The sequence below is a fragment of the Venturia canescens genome, chromosome 1, assembly GCF_019457755.1.
Source record: "Venturia canescens isolate UGA chromosome 1, ASM1945775v1, whole genome shotgun sequence".
NCBI classification, from domain to species: domain Eukaryota; kingdom Metazoa; phylum Arthropoda; class Insecta; order Hymenoptera; family Ichneumonidae; genus Venturia; species Venturia canescens.
In genome coordinates, this window is record NC_057421.1 from 12602489 (window position 1) to 12622676 (window position 20188).

The 20188-nt window shown below is 37.8% G+C and overlaps 1 protein-coding gene across 8 annotated transcripts in view; it reads left to right on the top strand.

Annotated features, from left to right (window-relative positions):
• Positions 1–20188, top strand: part of Fas1 (fasciclin 1) — a 253351-nt gene that overhangs the window by 216225 nt on the left and 16938 nt on the right. For 3 of the 8 annotated variants that reach the window (XM_043432981.1, XM_043432987.1, XM_043432988.1), the window contains exons 8-11: positions 2161–2169; positions 10230–10235; positions 11746–11988; positions 12262–12291. In XM_043432981.1, the coding sequence (XP_043288916.1) occupies positions 2161–2169; positions 10230–10235; positions 11746–11988; positions 12262–12291 (288 nt within the window). The remainder of the gene's footprint in view (positions 1–2160; positions 2170–10229; positions 10236–11745; positions 11989–12261; positions 12292–20188) is intronic. The other 5 variants (XM_043432986.1, XM_043432989.1, XM_043432982.1 and 2 more) reach the window with 4 other exon arrangements.

A 20188-nucleotide genomic window follows, 5' to 3' on the forward strand; every position in this document is an offset into this window, starting at 1 on the left:
GTCTCGTTCACATTCTTCCCGGGCTACGAAATACTCATGTACGAAATCTCGAGAAATAGTTCTTGCCTCTGATCATCTATGATGTATTTGCTCTTTGGAAAATTCAATTTGTTCGAAAATTAACGTGACTATCAGTGCGTAAAGTTACTACGAACGTTTTGTGGACAAATAAGAATAAAAAGAAGTTTTTAAACAGACAAGGCATTCAATAATTTTATATTCGACCCATGAAGCATGGTCTTGAAAAATTTCTCATCAATCCGGATGAGCGAACTATTAAAACAAATTTTTCAAATATTATTATTCAACAAACTGCAGGATGAGTAAAATTAAAAAAAAGTTTTTTCATCCCACTAAAAGCATTTTCAGGATTTCCATTCTCCACTCGGTATGCACCGAATGCACACCGAGTTAACGCGATTAAAAATCCTGTCAGCATGTGCGCGAAACGTATTTTCTCAAAAAGTAATATAACTTCAGTAGTTCTGATCGGCTAAGAGGTCGTGGAATATTCAAATATTTAAATTTCGACTATGAAAAGCTTTCTCATCGATAATTCTAGTTTGCGATATCGGACTAATAGGTTGTATGGTTTACTGCAGCGATTCTCGTGCGTTTACTTCATTAATCGTCGTGCAATGACGATTCCAATGTATGGAATAATCATCTGCTCCATAAATGTTTATCATTTATTTACATGTGTCGCTGCAGTTACACAGGAACTTGTGAAATGGCTCGTTGTGTAGGATCGAAGAGCTTTCGGGCAACCTGAACGCCGAAATATCTCGTGCACGCACAAGCACACGACGAATTCATAAATATTCATCGTCATAAAATAGCTTACACGTTCGATTATCGAGCGCGACGTCTTCGTCGAGCTTGATTATCGCTCGTTTCGTGAACACATGCCACATGTTACAAGGCCCCTCTATAATTTTCGTTGTATAGTAAATAAACCAAAATTCGCGAATCGTCAATCGTACATGAACATTTTAATACTGGATAGTCTGCGAATGTGTCGCACATGAAATTTCCATCGTCGGATTCATCCCAACTCAAAATTCAATCACGAGCTCGGAAATGATGAAAATTTCACAGAATACATATCACGTGAGAAACATCAGTTTGGACAAAGGGTTTGTGGGGCCTGTGGATTTACATGACTCTCTAAAATCGTGCACTTTCAATCCCGAATGAAGGAGACAAAATCACACTTTTTGTTCCGTATTTTCACATATTTCCACGATATTTCATCCGGATAACTCGCCATTCTTCGGAAATTTCGAACACCAAATAGCGAGTTATCCGGTACATACGACGACATTGGTCCACTTTTTTGCTTCTATCCGATTTGACGTTTTTAGGATCAAATGGAACGTAGAGTAGAAAAAATTCAAAAAGTCGAAACTTTTTGCACACGTGCAGAATTACCCAGGCGACTTTTTGGTTCAATAAACTAATCCTTTTCCATGGATTCACTCCGACAAAGTGCAGTGAAAATTTCATCAAACGAAAAATGGACTGAACATTTTTTAATATCCTTCGCTTCGAAGGGATGCTCTTTACAAATATGGAGAAGTTTAAAAAATTGGGATTCATGTCGACGTAACATGATAAATACTTGTTTATATACATTACACTTGCAGCATTCAACGATTACATGGAGATGTGTATTAAATACTTTTGTAAAGCAACAAAAAATATACAAATTATGTTTATTCATTACTAATATGACACACGAAAAAAAACAACAATATATATACGTAGTTGTATATATTTTTTATGAAATTTCACTCTTCAGCACCAGAACCCGTCATCAGATTGGTGAAAAAAATCTCTGTGCTCGCAGCATCTTTGAGAATCTTCCTTCGTTTTTTCAAAGCCTATAGTCATAACTGTACAAATAAATTAGCTCGTAATACCGAGAAGGCTTGAATTTGTGGTTATTTATATATATATATTTTGCTCGATCGCATCGTTCACGAACGTTCAAATTTAGAAACGAAGGAAGATTAAGCTGGTAAACGAGAGACCATGAAACTGGTACCAATTTCACTCGACTGCAGCGAACAACTTAATACAAGTCATCTTTTTTTTTCTGTTTTCTGTTCGCTTCTTATGTTACACGGACCAACCCTGGTTTCTGGTTTTTCTGTGCAGTCATTCCAGGTAATTCACATACGCCCTTTTCTCTCTCTCTCTCTCTCTCTCTCTCTCTCACACACACACACTTTATCATCACAAAATCTACTTTTTTCCTGATCATTATTTTTTCGTTTCTTTCAAACGTTACCATTCGAACCTGTTCATTGTTTCAAAATCAATATTATCCTACGTATTATGAAATTCGTTATGTCGCACTTCGTTCTCGATTTCATCACAATGTTACAAGAAACAGAATCATGTGCGACGTAGTTGAAAATGAATCGTATCCATTTTCGATCAATCAGGAAATATCATGAATTAAAGATGGCCTTTTTTCGTTTTTTCAAATTTATTATTCATTATTCTACCGTCCTTAGATACTATCGTTACCAGAAATCAATAACATTATCACTCGCGCGTTCAGCCATGTCATTCCACTAGGGCATTGGTCCATTGGCGTTTATTTCATAATTATTGAAATAATGTGGACACAGTTATCAAATTTAATAAACACACATTTTTCTCGCTGTATTTGTCATTGGCAAAATCACGAATGCTGATGAATATTGAATGTTCCGTGCAAGTAGTGAAAGGAAAATGAGCTATTGGAGAAGGGGAAAAATCAATGTTAGCATTTTCACAGAGCAAGTGAGAACGTCCTTTTTTTCGTGCGTCGCACTTAATGTCACGTGTACTGCATGTTTGTTTGCACTGCGCATTCACATTTCGTGTGTTATTAGATGTTCTATGTGTTTAGTTTGTTTTTTGGGCTTATGCTTTTTTCACGCCACTTTTGTATTTTTCATTCATTTTTCTATGTGGTTTTTGTACACACTTGGGTCGCGTACACCATTTTTTTGACAAACATAATTTCGCATGCGAGAGGACTGCTATACGTTTTTTTTCGGATAGCTTTTAAGGCACACTGTCACAAGCCAAAGCGTTTATTATACACTCAACCATGTGAATTCCCAAGAAAATATGGCATTTTTAATTAGTTCGAAATGATCCCGGTGTTGCTGTTACTCTCATTAATTAACGCGCATTCCATTATTGAGTTGCCGGTGAAATTTCATTTCACTTTGATATCTTTAAATCATGTGCTAATTAAGTTTCGCATCTTTCATTAAACCCAAGTCAAATTACGTTGGAAGAATGAACATTTGGTTTCCCTTCACTTTCCCTATTAGAGGAGCACTATATATTTCATTGAATTAACAAATAAGCAAATACGATTAGACGCTTCTGTTTCAGAATTCTTTCCTTTTTAATCAAACAATTAATTTAATCAAACACTAGGAATAAAAAATTGTACAAATGATGCTCTTGAGTTTCGACAACAAATCATATGCTCGCATATGTTGAATTGTTTTGCCCAGGCACTGAGATCAATCAACTCTACGATCCACTATGCACGTTTATTTATTCAATGTATATCATCACGATCTTTGTGCATGAAAAGTTAATTCCCATACCTTTTATTTTACAGCACGTGGAACACAAAAAAAACAAATTTCGAGGATAACTCTTCTTCCTTTTATTTTAAGAATCAATATCTTTGCAGCCACTATTTGTTATTTTCATTTATGAGAAAAACAAGCAAAACATGGTTCGATCGGTTTTGTATTGTTTATGTTTACCGCAACCATCCATTGATGAAGTTTCGATATTTAGAGAAAAATGAACGAAGTCTTTGCACAGAAAAATATTTCCCTTTCCGCCGAGCAATCTTCACTTGCCTATTAAAATGTCGAATAGAAATCTTCCACTCTGACGACCATCATAATTTTCAATTAATATATCAGCCGTGATAATAGCGTCGTTTTAATGATCAATTACTCAGCGAAGTAAGTTTGAGTGTCTACCGTAAATGTACAGATATATAAAGGGGTGGTGGCAGTAAGATACTAACTATTACGATGACGTATATAGTCAATCTCAAGACTGAGAGAATATAAAGGTCGCTCCAGGAGAGATCGATAATAGCTCCGCCCATAATAACTTTTTTCTGTATTCAATGACGTAAAATTTCGATAAAAATGTACTTCGCATCAATAAAACGTAGTGTTTTCGAAAAAAATGTATCGTTGCACGAAGCCATGGATGAAAAAAATCGCGAATAACTTTTGAAAAGTCAGAATGAGAGTGGCTGGCCCCAGAAAAACGGCGAGATTGAACTCACTGTTTTTGCCACATTCGCAATCCAATTAAAACCAACTTGATAAATAAGCAGCACGAAGAAATTGAAAAAGTAAATAAAAACGACAGTCGGAGCGTAATGTCGAAGTCAGCTTTTTACGAGTTGATAAAAGAAAAATCACTGAGTAAAGGAATTGTATATATAAATCACAAATGAGTTTCAATAAAAAATTCTCCCTCCATTTCGTCTCGTGACACTTTCCACCTGCGAAATAAAAAAGGAGGAAAATGATGGGGTTGACGGATCTGTCGATTTGGCCTGAAATGGTTCGTACACACATGTATGCAGTCTCGAATCATCCGTGGAGTCATAAAACACAGTGCGGTAGTAAAGTTTACTCGGACCGTGTACGATGTGTAAGGGAACACTGAGAAAACAGCACGACTTTCTCTCGCTCTTTCTTTCTCTATTATATATAAGTTTCTGTGAGCTTTTCCTCGTACAGCGACCAGATATGGAATCGCAGGAAGGGTTGCAATAAAAAATAGTCCTGTCTCCATTGAAAAAGCTACGTTGTCGCGGAATAAGACACTCCCAAGTTTTTCTCACCTGTGTATGTGCTCGTATTTTCGCACACTGTCACGTCTCTGCGACCAATACTTTCATGTAACATTGTGCAAAAGCACACCGGGAGTCACTAGAGACACGAGAAGACTCAACGACCAAGCAAAAGTCGTAAATTTTCGTTGTACACTCGCCTTTAACTGAGTACGCGTATGTACATAGATATATGTATAAATCGCACGGAAATGTTCCTAAAGCGAATGAGTCAGACTGAGGAAGATGTATTTCGTACAAAACGTTACGATTTCGGGCCAGCATTTTTGCACCATTCCGCAGCAAAATCTTTCCTCGTTTCTAAGCTTTCTAGTTTTCTAGGCTTTAACATATCGGGCGAAAAATTTCTGCGATTTTCGTGTTCTAACAGGTTTGAAATTTTGTTCTCTCAATGTAAAAAGGATCCATAATAATTACAGAGAATGAAGAAAAAAATGTAAATTAACATTCAAATAATTAGGGACGTTGAGAGTGTACGGAAATGAACGTGGAATTTGCACATGAAATATTTGATCGATTGTAAAACGTAAGAAAAAATTTTCGAGTTTGTTCGGTCTTGATTTGGTGTTTCTGAAAATTCATCCTCGCACGACTCACTAACGAACAATTCTATTCGTCTTAGTGTTGAAATATAAAAAGAAAAAAACAAGCCCGAATCGATCGATCTCATTTGATATTCAAACGATTGACGCGGATACAAAGGGATCAGAAGAGCAGTGAAGTTGACGAAAAAAAACATCTCCCGGAGGGTTGATTAAAAAAATCGAATGGGTAAAGCTTTTCCCATGCAAATTGTTTCAAAGGGAAGGAACGTTCACTTCGGTAACTATTTCACCGGAGGAGAAGAGAGAGAAAGGAAGAAAAGTAGAAATTATTTGTAAACCGTAGGGAAACAAAGCGATGAAAAACTACTCGATATTCCAAATAAGGGATCTCGCTTGAAAAAAGCTCCAAGACGAAAAATAGTCAAGCATTTTTTCGAATCCAGTAAAACGCAATTATCGAGCTGAATAACTTTCGTAATATTGAACACGATGCAAGGCAAGAATATACGTCAAATGCAGATATGAGCAAGTTAACGGAAATAGATATTGGAAAAAAAATAAAGCAACAGGCCGTTGATTAAAAAAATCGGATGGTAAGCTTGCTTCGTGTAAATTGTTTCGTGCGAACGTACAGTCGTCCTTTTTTCACACCGTTCGGTGAAGCGATGATAAAAGCTTTCGGTGGAGGAACAAAAAGATGCGAAAAATCGACTGGAAAGCTGATATTTAAAAAACCAACAAAGGACGAAACAGTTCATGCAAGTTGATGAGTTCCAGAAGCGTTTTTGATAAATTAGAAATTCCCCGTGTGTCAATTCCAAATCGGTACCGAGCACCGAGAACAAAATCTATTCCGGTAAATGGGAATGAAAATCCGAGCGTAAAGAAGTAAACTTCACACGCGAAGATTGACGCGTTGTATTCGCTTTCGCGAAACCATGACGACGCGGCTCATGGGAGCGTACCGATAAAAATTTTTAAATTCCAACGCCAAAATGCTTCGGGAAATTCGATCACTGAATTTCCCGATCCTATCCGCGGAAACGTGAAAAATTTTCGAGCGACCCCGCACCGTCACCGCGTGGTAGTAAATTTAAAAAAATTCCGCATTTTCGGAAAGAGAAAACGAACATCAACAATCGAATTTCTGTCGAGTATCAGTTTATGTTAAACGCTTTTCTCTTTTAGAAACTTTTAGTAACGGGAAACAAAAGACGAGTAAAAATAATAATTCGAGTATTTGCCCCACAAATAATAACCCAGCTTAGAATTAATGATGGAATATCAATCAGAGAATTTTCGAAGAAACATTCCGTGCAACTCGCACAGTTTTGCAACGCTTCTTTCAATAATATCGTTATGGGTAATTCTCCATGTCATTTTGACTGTGAACTCGAGTCCAGCACCGGCCATTAAACGTTGTTTGTGCACGTAAAGTTGTAAAAACAGGTTTTTCTCACAATTACGTTTCGGAAATATCTTTACGAGCGGTACATTTTTAAGCATAGTTCATGAGATCGTCCTGAGAGGAAAAGCTATATTGTCGAATATATCCTCAGCCATATCTATTCTCGGGGATGGGCAACACTCACGATTATATAGGAACCGGTATACATCCCCAGGAAAACCATCAAAATGGTACAGGCGACTCTTCTCGATGACACGCTGTGCATTTAACTACTGTGCACAAGCATACGATACGATTATGCTTCAGAAAAAGCGCAATAATCTTTTTTCTCTCACACACAAACACACATAAGTATGTACATATGAGGCGGTATGGCTGCGTACATATACGCAGAAGTGTGTTCAAACGTTGGTGGAAATGTGGCTGAACGAACGAGGGGATATAGGCACGTATAAAACCTCGGCGATCCTGCCATAGTGAAGCTCTCACCTGTTTACGATATTTTCCTCTATGAGAGCACTTTACTATGCCTCAGCGATAAAGACAAAAGATAATCGTTAAAAGGACAGCGTTCTATAATAATTTTTGCCCACTATATCGTACAGTATAATAATAAATATATGACTTATTAAATGGCATAAAAAATTCTCTCGCGAGCCATCTTCGGAGCTTGTAAAACGAATAATATTTGAAAAAAGCGTCAATTGAGGTCACTCTTTACTAAAAAATTTCCCGTCACAGTTAAATCGCTCGGCCGTATCCATAAAAATAGTGCTGAAAATGACTAGAAATGTGGCACAAAATGAAACGACGAAAGCATCGGTTTGCACGATAAAGTTGAGTGCGTATACACGTGTCACTTGTCACGGTTTGTTGAAATATTCGGTTAGAAAAATACTAGTGAATTTTTCATACCGGGCCTCGAATACTTATTTTTTACTACGTCGAGTTTTATTGCTTATGAAAATCTGTTGTTCTTCCCACAAACGAAGCATGGAAGGTTTTAAATACTCATTACAAATCACACGTGTGCAGTTGCCTCGTGAATATTGAACGTACGCCACAATGATTTTCGCACTCGACTGCAATTTCGCTTAATATCTGCCATTATGCACGCTACAGGCTAATCCATCAATCCCTTTGTGTGTGTATTTGTACTTTTAATAGGGATGTTGCATGACAAATTGAACAAAAAATGAACAAAAAAGTGGAAAGCACCGTACACGATTGATCGAGAACACTGAGACGAACATTAAGAAGTCCATAATAATAATGGTAAATGATACTCGCTGGTGCAGAGCCCATTTTGACACTCGAAATTCGTTCACGTCGTTGAAATAATGCTCATGCGTCTTTTCTCACAAATATCCGGTCATAATATCACACATTAAGTAATTTTAGCATTGCAACATTTCGAATCCGCGCATTTCATCAAAGTCGCCGTTACCACATTCCACATAACTCGCTCAATCATGTCACCTTGTCATTTTTTTGACAATTTCAATTTTCAACTCGACCTTACGGTAACAAAATATTTTTTGATTCATCATCGAAAATGATAAATAAAACTATCCATAATAGAATGTAGATATTGTAGCGAGGTACGCGAATTTGGCCACACGCAACGTCATGTGATCACGAATGAAGGAAAAGCTCAACGACTGAAATTCACAATTTCATCAAAATAGTCAAAAAATTGGATTTCTATTAATATTGAATTCTCGTGATATTCTTCATGGCGTTTCTCGTGGGCACGTTCTCTATTTATTTAGTTTTACCTCGTTTTTTTCAATGTTATATTTTTTCTTATCGAAAATGATATATATATATATTTACAGGATATGGGTTTTATCGAAAGTTTTTTCTGGCTCACTAAAACGGTAAACTTGTCTTGCACGTTTACCGATTGAAAGAGTTTTCGTGCAAACGCATCAAATTATTCGGACATCGATTAAATCGTTTTTTTATTACGATGTTTCGAGTTAAGATAAAAGTTCGATAAAAGTCACACGAAAGTGTTCATTAAGTTTTCGGATATTGGGAGTTTTTTATGATTTTAAGTCGAAATGATTTGAAAGCGGTCGCGTGTTATTTGACGTTCTCTAATTTGCGGAGAGTACTTAAATAGAATTGCATAACGAGGTCCGATTTAACCGTGAGCATCAATTACGTTCGATCGATTGCGTCGTACTATTCAAAGGATTTATCCCTGTACGTGAACGAACATTTTAATCCGAGAGTGGAACGTGAAATTGCATCGATTAAAGCGACGAATTGGAAATCCGCCATTTAATTGCCTTCCAGAATTACATATTCACTGTCAAAAGCATCGTTTATCAGTACGACGAAACCATGGAATATTACAATTTCCCCTATTTTATCGGGCTTTTTTCCATCTCGGCACAACGTTTGAATTCAGCATCGAAATATACGGATTGTTATTTTAAAGTCACACGTATTAATAATGACGTATGAATAGCGGGAAACCAGACGCTTTCACGAGACGAATATTTTTCGTGGTGAAATGAGGAACGAAATCAAATGGAAAAATCGATGGGTTTCTCAACGTTTGTCCATTTTCATTTAATTTCGTTTTATTTATCGAGCGACGAAGCGTGCTTTGACACCGCAGAAAATGTTTGGTCCAGTTTTTTTTTTCTGAAGAGGCTTTTAATGACTCATCCCCGAATGTACTGACACGCGATGCTTCTGAAAAAAAAACCAGTAAAAACCGTGGCATGATCTTCCAGATGTGACAGTTGAAATCGATAATTTAATTTTTGTCTCGAATAAAAATCGATCGTTGAACAAAGGTCCGAAAGTAGATTCCCGACGGATCGTTACTTTTTCAAAACGAAAAAATTCAACGAAGGAATCGAATGCTCTGGTTAACGAGAAGATCGAGTCGCGAGCCACTCGTTGATTAAAAACGTGGTGATGATCGAAAAGAACTGAAATAACTTGACCGTCCCAGATGCAGTTCTTTCATAATGTTGACACCGAGATAAGAACCTTGAGTTTTGACGATGCGAACTGAAAAGTTTGCTGCAGTCGGTGATGCATCCCAGATGCAAAAAAATCATGAATTCGTTGAAAAAAGCAGGAAGAATTTAACGTGAATTTCTTTTTCCCGTGGCATGCAAATTATACGAGAAAATTAAGTGGTTGACAGATGAAATGCTCAAACGATTATTATAACAGGGAGAAATAAAATTCTTCTGATGCCAGCCTTAGTTACTAACGTTAACCAAAATATATATTTTATTTACTAATTATATTACTGTCTATATGTGGTTAACGACTCTTATATTGACTCAATGATGTTATTTTGTGGTGCTTTGCATGTCTCTATTGGACTCTGCATGTCGTGTAGGACATCGTAAGTACTTGCTCGAACAGATTAAAAAAAAAAAAAAAAAGAAAAGAAGAAAGCCAAAGAAATCAACACAACCCTGTACAAGGGGGGATGATACGAGTGAAATAATAACAAGAAAGATACGCTCACTGGGGATAGAAGAAAAAGATTTTTTTTACTGTGAACACTCCAAGATTTATTAATAAATAATCGTTAACTTATAGATATTAAAAAAAAAAATTCTTTCCGTCCTTCAATAATATGAATTAATCTTGTGATTTCTTTATTTTCAATACGATTTAGTGCTAAAATAATGATTACTGATGATATTAGCACTGTAGTATATACTTTAGTGGTTAGCTCAGTACGTCCCAACACTGTCTTCGGATATCCCTTTCCGGTCCCTCTTTTATTTGCACCTCGTGCTTCGTATTTTTTTCCCCCGACTTTCTTTCGCGGAATCTGCCGTAATAGTATTTTTTTTCTTCCTCCCTTTTATCGCAGCTTCAACGATTAATCCTATACGGTTATTCCGCTCCTCGCCCGAGAACCCTTCCCAATGAAAGCAGAGAGATTAACGATAGGTCTGAGGCGAGGTTTCCGTGTAATCGCTCGTCGGAAAAATAAGCCGGATCGAGAGAACGATCATCGAGATTTTTTTATTCAACCCGTTTCTCTTCATTCTCTTTTGTCCCTTTTCGCTACGTTTTTCTCCGTCTTCTCCTCTCCCATCGCTTTTTCGCGGATCAGCGAAGGGCTCAAGAGTTTTCCCTTGTTTTACCGGTAGCAGCGTTGAGGAGACTTCTCTATTTCGCCAATTGCACACTTCGACTCGTGACTTTGGCGATACCACGGAAATCTGATTGCAATAATATCGTTGATCATCTCGGTTACTCGGTCCCTGGTTCAATGAAATTTTCACAATGCGGCTAATTCATTCGTCGCGAGCTTTATCTTCTACGAAGTAACCCAAATTGCCTAACTAACAAAGTGTTGCTAACTTCTTTGCATTCAGTATCGAGTGAAGGGAACGATCGGAAACTATTATTCTACGTTGATGGCGAGGCTTTTTCGAAACCGTTTTGTCTTATCGATTATCCGAGCTCCAAGATAGATAAGAGCGTTCTGAACTTCGCATCTTTTTGTTCATTGCTCATTCTCTTGGCGTTCCGTTCGATACGACAGCGCTAATTCAATCTCAAAGTCACTTGATCTAGAATTTGAAATAAAACGAAGTCAGCGTTCAGAATCGATCGTGAAATACAATTAACGCTACGCGATCCCAAGTTCCCGGCTCTGCTGAACGCTTCGGTATTCCTATCTTGGGATCGACTTTAGAGTCGATCCTTTCTTTGTGTTCCGTGTTTTTCCCAGTCTGTGTACGTTGAGTTTCTAATAGCCATTTTTCCTCTTTCTCTTCTCCCCTCTATCAATTAAAAGCTAAAAGAAATAGCCATGACGTAGTGGAAAAGAAGAAAATTATTGTGCGCTCGAATATCGACGACTAATGAGATTTAAAAACATGTTCGTTCAGGACAAAGAGGATGGACCGGTGTACAAGCTCTACGAGGTCATAAAGGATCTCGGTGATGGGTTCATGCAAACGTTGACGAATCAACGCAGCATCACGCTCTTCGCACCCAGCAATGCGGCTTGGGAAGAGGAAGGTGTTCGTCACATCCTCCAGGACAAAGAACACTTGAGGGAAATACTGAATCTCCACTACGTTAAGGATAAACTACCTCTCGATGTGATTAAGCAGAAGAGCGTCAACCAGGTTAGTCCAAAATCGAATTCAATTATCCAAAACGATCCTCGACGATCGAAATTACGTTAGGCACACAGTCCAACATCTGAATGTAGTGTGATGTTTACCGTCATTGATGATAACGAAAAAAAAAATTATTAGCATAACTCTCGTTGATGAAATATCGAGCTTGACAGGTCAATTAAAATTTATAATCGTTTCTCACCCTCCATTGTGAAATACCAGTAAGTTATGACACAACGTAACACTAACATGCTCCATTTCTACAATTCTTACTTGAAGATGCCATCTGATGGACGTGGACAATTCGGGGTAATTAAAAACAAACGCCAAATCAAGATTGCTTCATATGAAACTGCGATCAGCATTTTTAGTCACGAAAACAGTCACTTACCAAAAATACTTCGAGTTTTTTTCTTTCACACGAGATTTTTTGCATCCTCTGCATCCACACAAATCACCCACTCATACTTTTCAACGATTCAACAATATTCTTGTCGAAAGAGGAAAAAACGAGCCATACCTATACGAGCAATTTAACGTTGCACATATTCCTGATTAAGGAAATTCATCTGGTATCGAGTTAGTCGAAAGAAAAACTAGCGGGCCTAGCTTAGTCGGTCCAGTGAGTTTGGCAACGCCGCGACCTCGTAACCTGTGCTGTCTATGCAGCTATTATTGACAAAATTATCGTCCTTCATATTTTATTGCAAGCTCCTAGTGTGAGTTGCGTCGATCGGAAAACGTAGTATTGAATGAATTTTACGAAACTGTAAACAAATTCTTTAGGTATTTGTCTACCATGGAAATTTCTGCAAGAACTGTTTGTCAATGCCTGCAAACTTTATATATGAAGACGGGAAAACCACTGAAACTCGTAAGAGACCGTGTTAATTTGGAGAATCTGTTTTAATTTTTTTCTCACGAACAAAGTATTCTTAGCCCTTGAAATTTTTACAGGACATTTTTTTATTATTCATTACTGCATTAGAATTTTTTAAATCGAAATCTCTTTGTTAACTCGATTACCAGGTGAACGCCCTTGAGTGCTTCTACTAAAAAGCACCTACGAGTTTATAGATAAACGAAGACACTGTTTATTGTACAAACATTTTTTACAGGGTTTTATAAACTCAATTGAATTAAGAGTGTGGAATAGTTTTCAGTGATAATCATGCGCATTGATGTATCTCTCCTTAAGCGGATATTTAGTTTTTTCTGATCTATAAAGATGAGGGTTCTATTAAGAGGGAAACGGATCGACTCGGACCTCGAATAACCCGGTGAATTTTCATCCAAAAACGACCTTCAATGAGTAATTGAATTGAAATGATTTAGACAATTTTCCCTTTGAATGAGATGCACATCATTGTGAAATGGATCGTCCGCAATATGGATGCGCGATCAGCGTATGATACTGATGGAAATAACTGAAGTTTCCCATCCCGTTAATCGATCGAGACCCCGTGAAAATAGAGACGGGCTCGTATAAATCAGCCAAAATAAATATACGCGCAGTAACGATACGACGAATATTCTGAATAATGGAAACGCAATTGATTCTCTTCAGAAATAATGCGAATAACGTACCGGGCTATTGGTCGATCAAAAAAACGCTTATCCATCAAAGCGTTTACTTATTTTTAATCTTGAAATTTCGTTATCGCTGGAAAACACGGAAGGTTTTTTGTATTGTTCAATCCCATATAATTCACTCGCCCCCTCGCCACCGCTCACTCGTTTCGGTACGAAACGTTGAAAGAAACATAAGAGATAATCCAGACCAGCTGGACGTCGATAACCGTCGATCGTTTATATTCTCGCTACCACTAACTCGCGTCGCGCACTGCATGGGGTAATATGCTTCGCACAGAGCCGATAAATTTCGAGCGTGCTGTACAGAGCTTGTATATAACCAACACTCCTCGATTATCCAACAGAACAAGTTTATATTCGAACCATTTCGTGTTATGAGTACGAGTGTTCCCGTATATTCGGAGCTCAGAACGAAGAGGGCGTAACTAGGGATTTTACGAGTGAGGAATTCGGACTCTCGGATTCTTTCAGTTTTTCGGGAGATATCGCCAAACGCAAATGTCCATAGGCAAAAAGTCCAAACGCACACTAGAGCGTTTCTGAAATCTCGTTATTTGCCGAAACTCCCACTCATATCTATACAATATGCGGAATTTATAGTGGATCGGAATAGTGCAATATTTGTGCTCGTGGGCACAAAAATCTGTTGGGCAAAAGTAAAAAATATGTCGAGTCAAGATAAGCCACAAATCGTTTCGTCACACATACTGGCGGCGTTCAAATCTCCGTTGAGAATAAAACGATCGAGCATTGAAATGATATTGAATTGATAACACTTTTTTAGCACTCCCTTTGAACAAATCATCCAAGGGCCATGCACGATTATCAAAAGATAACGAGTTATTTTGAAAATACGACAAAACAATTTGGTCAATTTCATGCGTTATCGAAGTTATTTTATTTGAAAATTCTATTCATTCGATTCGTGCCTCAGTCTTACGCTTGTTGAAACTTTTCTTCGAGGTCTTGTTTCAAATACGCAATTTTCAATTCGATTTCTATAAAACACTCTCGATTTATCAGTGCAATTTTCAACGATACTTATCGATAAAATATCGAGAAAATATGCATAATGACTTTCGTATTGAACTGCATGACTCTCAGAAAACACCGGGTCATCGGGTTACTACGAACTTGATTTACTTCGTACAAAACGTGCGGTTGATTTTGTCGTTGAAACTCGAGAAATCTCGGAGTGCAATTCATCGATATCGCACTCTCTCTCGCTCTCTCTCTTTCCCTCCCACTCGGAGATGATTGCAGATGAGCAGCGTGCGTAATAGCGCCGACTCGTCATGACTAAAACTAGAAACCATCTGGCACACGAGGACCGGGCTCATTAATCGGCTAATCAGTACAGCTTCGAGCGATGTTTACAATAATTAATATTCCTCTTATAGATCGAAATGAGCCATGCGTAGGTTCATAAACGCCAGAATGGACTTGGGTGTAAATATTCCCGATAGCAATTCGGTTTCCTGATATATAGATCGGATTGATTACTCGATGTTGCCTAATGAAATGAGGTATACACAGATGAATTATGCCTTTAATTAACATTTGTACGTTAAACCGACTGCAAAGTAAGTCGAAAAGTCGACGATTTATATTCACGTTTTGCCACAAGAATAATCCCACTCGAGTTTTCTTTTGTTTCAAGGTAGATCATGCCCGTAGGATCGTATTTTATGGGTGTCTAAATTGGGTTGATTTTTACTTCCTAATTAAAGCTATTATCATTCTAAATTAATGTCAGAGTTATTAATTCGAAATAGTAAATACATTTTTTCAACTTATTTTTTGTCGAACAAGCCATTAATTGAACGGAGATTCATCACCGACTGAACCCGAAATCTCATTCGTCCCTGGCTAAATCTATAGTTTTTTATGTAAAAAATCACTCTAAAGAGCGCAAAGGAAAATTAATCATGAAAAATGGATTAATAATAAGACAGAAGGCTGTGACAGGAACGGACCAAGCCAAGAAGAAACAAAATGCCGAAATAAGCAAATGTGAGGTTACGAGTCCTCATTTTACCAATTTCTTTCAATCTTTGACGTAATATATCTTTATTACTAGTAAGATAATCGAACTTTCATTATATACTTTATTGTTATTGTGTACGTTTTTCATAAACTTCGTAAGAAGCATGCATTCATTCGATATATGGAAAGATAAACGATTTTTTACCCAGAGTCCCCTGTGCGGATTTCTTCATATTTAAACACCTTTATGCAAATACCCAATAAGACGAACCCTTTAAAATTTGATACGCGTGTCAGTCGACTACCCATTTAAACTCTGTGTGAATTTCAAGACTTGCTTAAGAAAATTGTTTCGTGCATAAATTACCTTAAAATAGAAACGACGAAAATCTTTCACATTCGCTTGTTATTCCACTAATGGATTTTATTTTCGACAATTGTGTTAGTCGACTACCCATTTAAACTCTGTGTAAATTTCAAGACTTGCTTAAGAAAATCGTTTCGTGCATAAATTACCTTAAAATAGAAACGACGAAAATCTTTCACATTCGCTTGTTATTCCACTAATGGATTTTATTTTCGACAATTTCTTGATGAACGGGATTCTCCATGTATGCTTAACCCAGTCGCATAATACCCTCCGTATTAGACGAATACACAGGGTTCTGCGGTAGTGAAATTTGACACAGCGAATAGAGGATCGCGAGTCGTTACCTATCCCGGATATTATCATAACGACCGTCAGTAATTAGCAAATCGACATTAGCACACCTGTACCGGATTTTATGATAATCCATCCGTAAATTAATTAACGCCCGAGTGGCCACTCGACTTGCAAACAATTGGCAATCGTTGCTGTCCACGTGAACTCGTACATGGGCCTACCTCGAGATTTCGACTTCTATTTACACTTAGGCGAGTTCATAATATATTAACATGTAGATTTCGATGTATAACTGTGCGGAAAGTACATAAAATGAAGGAGTGTAAGTGCGCCGCATATTGTGAATCAAGAATCGACCCGTTCGACCGAATTCGACACACGCGTCTATCTCGAACATGTCATTTTCAAATGAGCTAACGTCAAACGTTTCATTGTACAGTTACAATTGCAACTAAATCCTAATTACATCGTAGCAGGCCTAATTTGATTTCGTGTAAATTGAACGCGATGCTTTCAGCTCATTTCTGCTGTTCACCGTTTCAGCTTCTAATGAAAAAACAAATTGATGAGGAATTATTAATTGGCTTTTAAAGATAATTGGCTAGCAGAATTTCCAATGCACAAAATGATTGTAAATTCGCGTCTATGCTTATTGTCATGTCGAATTATTGCTTTTTTCGACTTTTCTTTCGAAAATATATTCGTTATTCTCGTAGCGTCTGAATAAAAACTTTCAATATTTCAGCTCGATTACCTAACGCTTTTCAACGTTCGATCACACACTTTCGCCAATGAAGGATTAGAGCGTTTAAAACGAAACGGACTCGATCATACGGGTAATCGGAGCAATGTTTCGGATATTGAGACCTGAACCTATGTCATGTGGCGCAATTACGGTACTGACACGGAAAACCCGACTGCATTTAATGTGACATGTTACATCGACAATACACAACAAAAACATACGCAAGTACAAATACTGTACTCGCGGCGGTATGGGGGGCTCTGCGCGTATTGAATTGCAAAACTTATTGTTTCCGTTCGGGGGGCAAGCTTCGGTGACGCCAAAATACCGAGTATGGCGCGTTTTGTGCTATTGTCTTGACTGCGAACGTGCGATAATGAAAAAAAAAAAAAAAAAAAAAACATTGACAAAATCCTATGATTTTTGACGAATCTATTGAAAAACATTTTAAAACCGCATGAAAATTTTATTGTTAGTAACGAAGATGAACTGTATTAATATCGATAAATTTCGGTTCTGTATCACGCCGATGAATAAATTTTAATTCTCGCAAACGCAAGCGACAGAAAAATATCAAGGGAATGTTTTTGTTTTAAATGACGTATTCGGTCATTATCATTGAAAATGTAAAGGGACGATTGATCGTTTCGTAAAAGCGACGAACCGGCGCCCGGCCTGATAGAACATAGAGCGCCCTATATACATTTATTTCGTCCTCATATCCCTGTTGGTCTGATCGTTTGCTCATGGGTGAGTGCTCGTTACTTATTATGCGTAAAGCATCGTTCAATCGACCACCGAATGAGCACAATCGACTGAGTTCAAACGCACATAAATTCCCAACACAACCGGATAGGCCGGCGGTTAGAATTATTCGAGCAAAAGGGACAGTCGTGTAATTCAACGGTTTCGTGTCATCATTTATTACAGACATAGGCACGCGCACAATTCGCTATATCGTTTAGCCTCGAATCGACTTTTCAACAAAATCCCCCACGTGCCAACGAAAAAAAGCGTGGCGCGAGGGCTCAACATTCATTTTGGTCTACTTTTGATAATTTGATAGTGCGCAGATCACAGTTGTAAAGAATCCTTAAAAATAAAACAATTTTAGAATATATTGTCCCTATCCATTTCAGTCAAATTGAGAAATATTGTTATTGAAATTCGGTGAAAATTTTACTGTTCGAATGAAGAAATTCGCATGGAAATAGACAACTCGTGGCCATCGTTTCCCCTCTTTTCGAGAGAGCTGTCGCAGTAAAATTTTTTTTCCAATTTCTTTGAATATTAAAAAAAGCCATAAATGTATAACTCAGATTCAATCTCACGTCCATAGATTAGATAATATTAGTCCCAGTGAGAAGGTCATCAAAACATTAAATTGATGTCCCAACACTGCTGGCGGATATCAAAACAAAAAAGCATAATGCGAGACGAACACTTTTGCTTGAAAAGAAAAAAGAAGGATAAAAAAACGACGGATAGAAACACACGTAGGAGGAAATGGAGAAGAGAATTAACGTTCGTCCGAGCGAAGAATAAAGGGAGGAGAAAAAAAATTGCCGGACTGCAAAGAGATAAAAATTATCCGGTGACTTTCCGCTGGTGTTTTTGAAAAATACTTTGTACCTTTCGTTGTCCTACCAATGTGCTTTCCTCTCCCCTTTGTCCGCTCAGTTTCACGAGCAGGAGGCGTTTTTTTTTCTCCAACTTTATTTTATTCGTTGTGACCGAATTTATTTATTTGTTTTTTGTGCTCCTTTTTTTCACCGTAAAACAAGCTCTCGTTCTCCGACGAGATAGGCTGCAAGGTTTATGTCCATATGTATGGGCCCCGGCTGAATGAACGAAAAAAAAACGTTGGAAAACGTGCGCCCCTATGCGCAGACATTTCATTTGGCTCTCTTTTCGCAGCTAATTTCGTATAAGCTACTGTTTAACGAAAAGCCTCGACACGAACATTCTACGGAGCGTTGGATCGCGCTACTTGCGACCTTTTGACTTCAAGAATCACTTAAATAAACATGTCATACTCATATAACTGTAGCTCCGTATACACATATCTAAAACAGCAGCAGCAGGGTGTCTCTGTACTGGAACAGAGCAGAACCGAGGCAACGAATACCGCCCGAATGCAAGCTAATTTGCATTTAGCTCAATTCAAGCCAGTCGCCTGCTTCACGAGCAATGCTAATTTAGTATCGTGATGTGTTTCGTAAATGTGAAAGATTTTTCGTACCTTTCATTTTATCTTTCTCGACAATTTAAAGCCCGCGTTTTCGTAGACACTGAAAAGCAACTCTCACACGTATACGTGAATGTGTCTCACTCCGGTACGAAGTTTCTGTAATTCTTTTGTTGTAAACGTTCAAGAAATTCGACCAGGTTTTTTGGAAAAGCTGAGGAAATGAAAAATTTTGTAATCGAATGAAAAAAAAAACGACGAGATTGATAGCAAGTAGAAACCATCGGAATAGCTGTTCAAATTTACGAGTTTTTTCAGATTTTCTTTTGATATTCGATTGTGGTTGCTTTCATTAAAGGAAAAAAGGGCAGAAAAAACTGTGAGAATCCTTTTTATTCATACTTGAGATCGATCCGTGTAAATTCATCGTACAAGACTCACAACGAACTTCGTGTTCGTTAGCGTTGAAAAATAATTGATAGAATAGCGGATACAGAAATTTTTAAGATGGAAGCTTCCAATTCGCATGTTGACTGCGGCAGGAAAAACTGCGGATCCATTCCGACACTTCTCTCGAACGCCGAACGACTTTCCATCTACATTTTTTTATACGAAAGAAATCCAAAAGAGAAAGGAGCGGGGGGGGAGGTATAGAAACGAAAAGTAGCCGTAAGGCGATTGGAGTGGAAAGGAAAATTCATGAGGCTTCCCTCTCTACGTGAAAGATCGGAGTGATAGATATTCGCATCTCCATGCGATCGAAAAAGCTCGTCAGAGTAGAGATTCCCGATATTCTCTTCCCTCGCACATCCCATCGCAGCCAACACATCTCAAAATATTTCACAAAGAGTCCTGGGAGAGGCACTGGTTGAGCTTCACACAAAAAATTGCTGCAGATTCTCGCCCAGAAAATTCGAGTCTTTTTCACGCAAATCCGTGTCCTTTGACGAATCGAGAAATTTTGCATTCCTCACAAAAAGAGAAAAACCGTGCAGGGATTCGATTTTAATTGGTTTTTTTCCACACAACC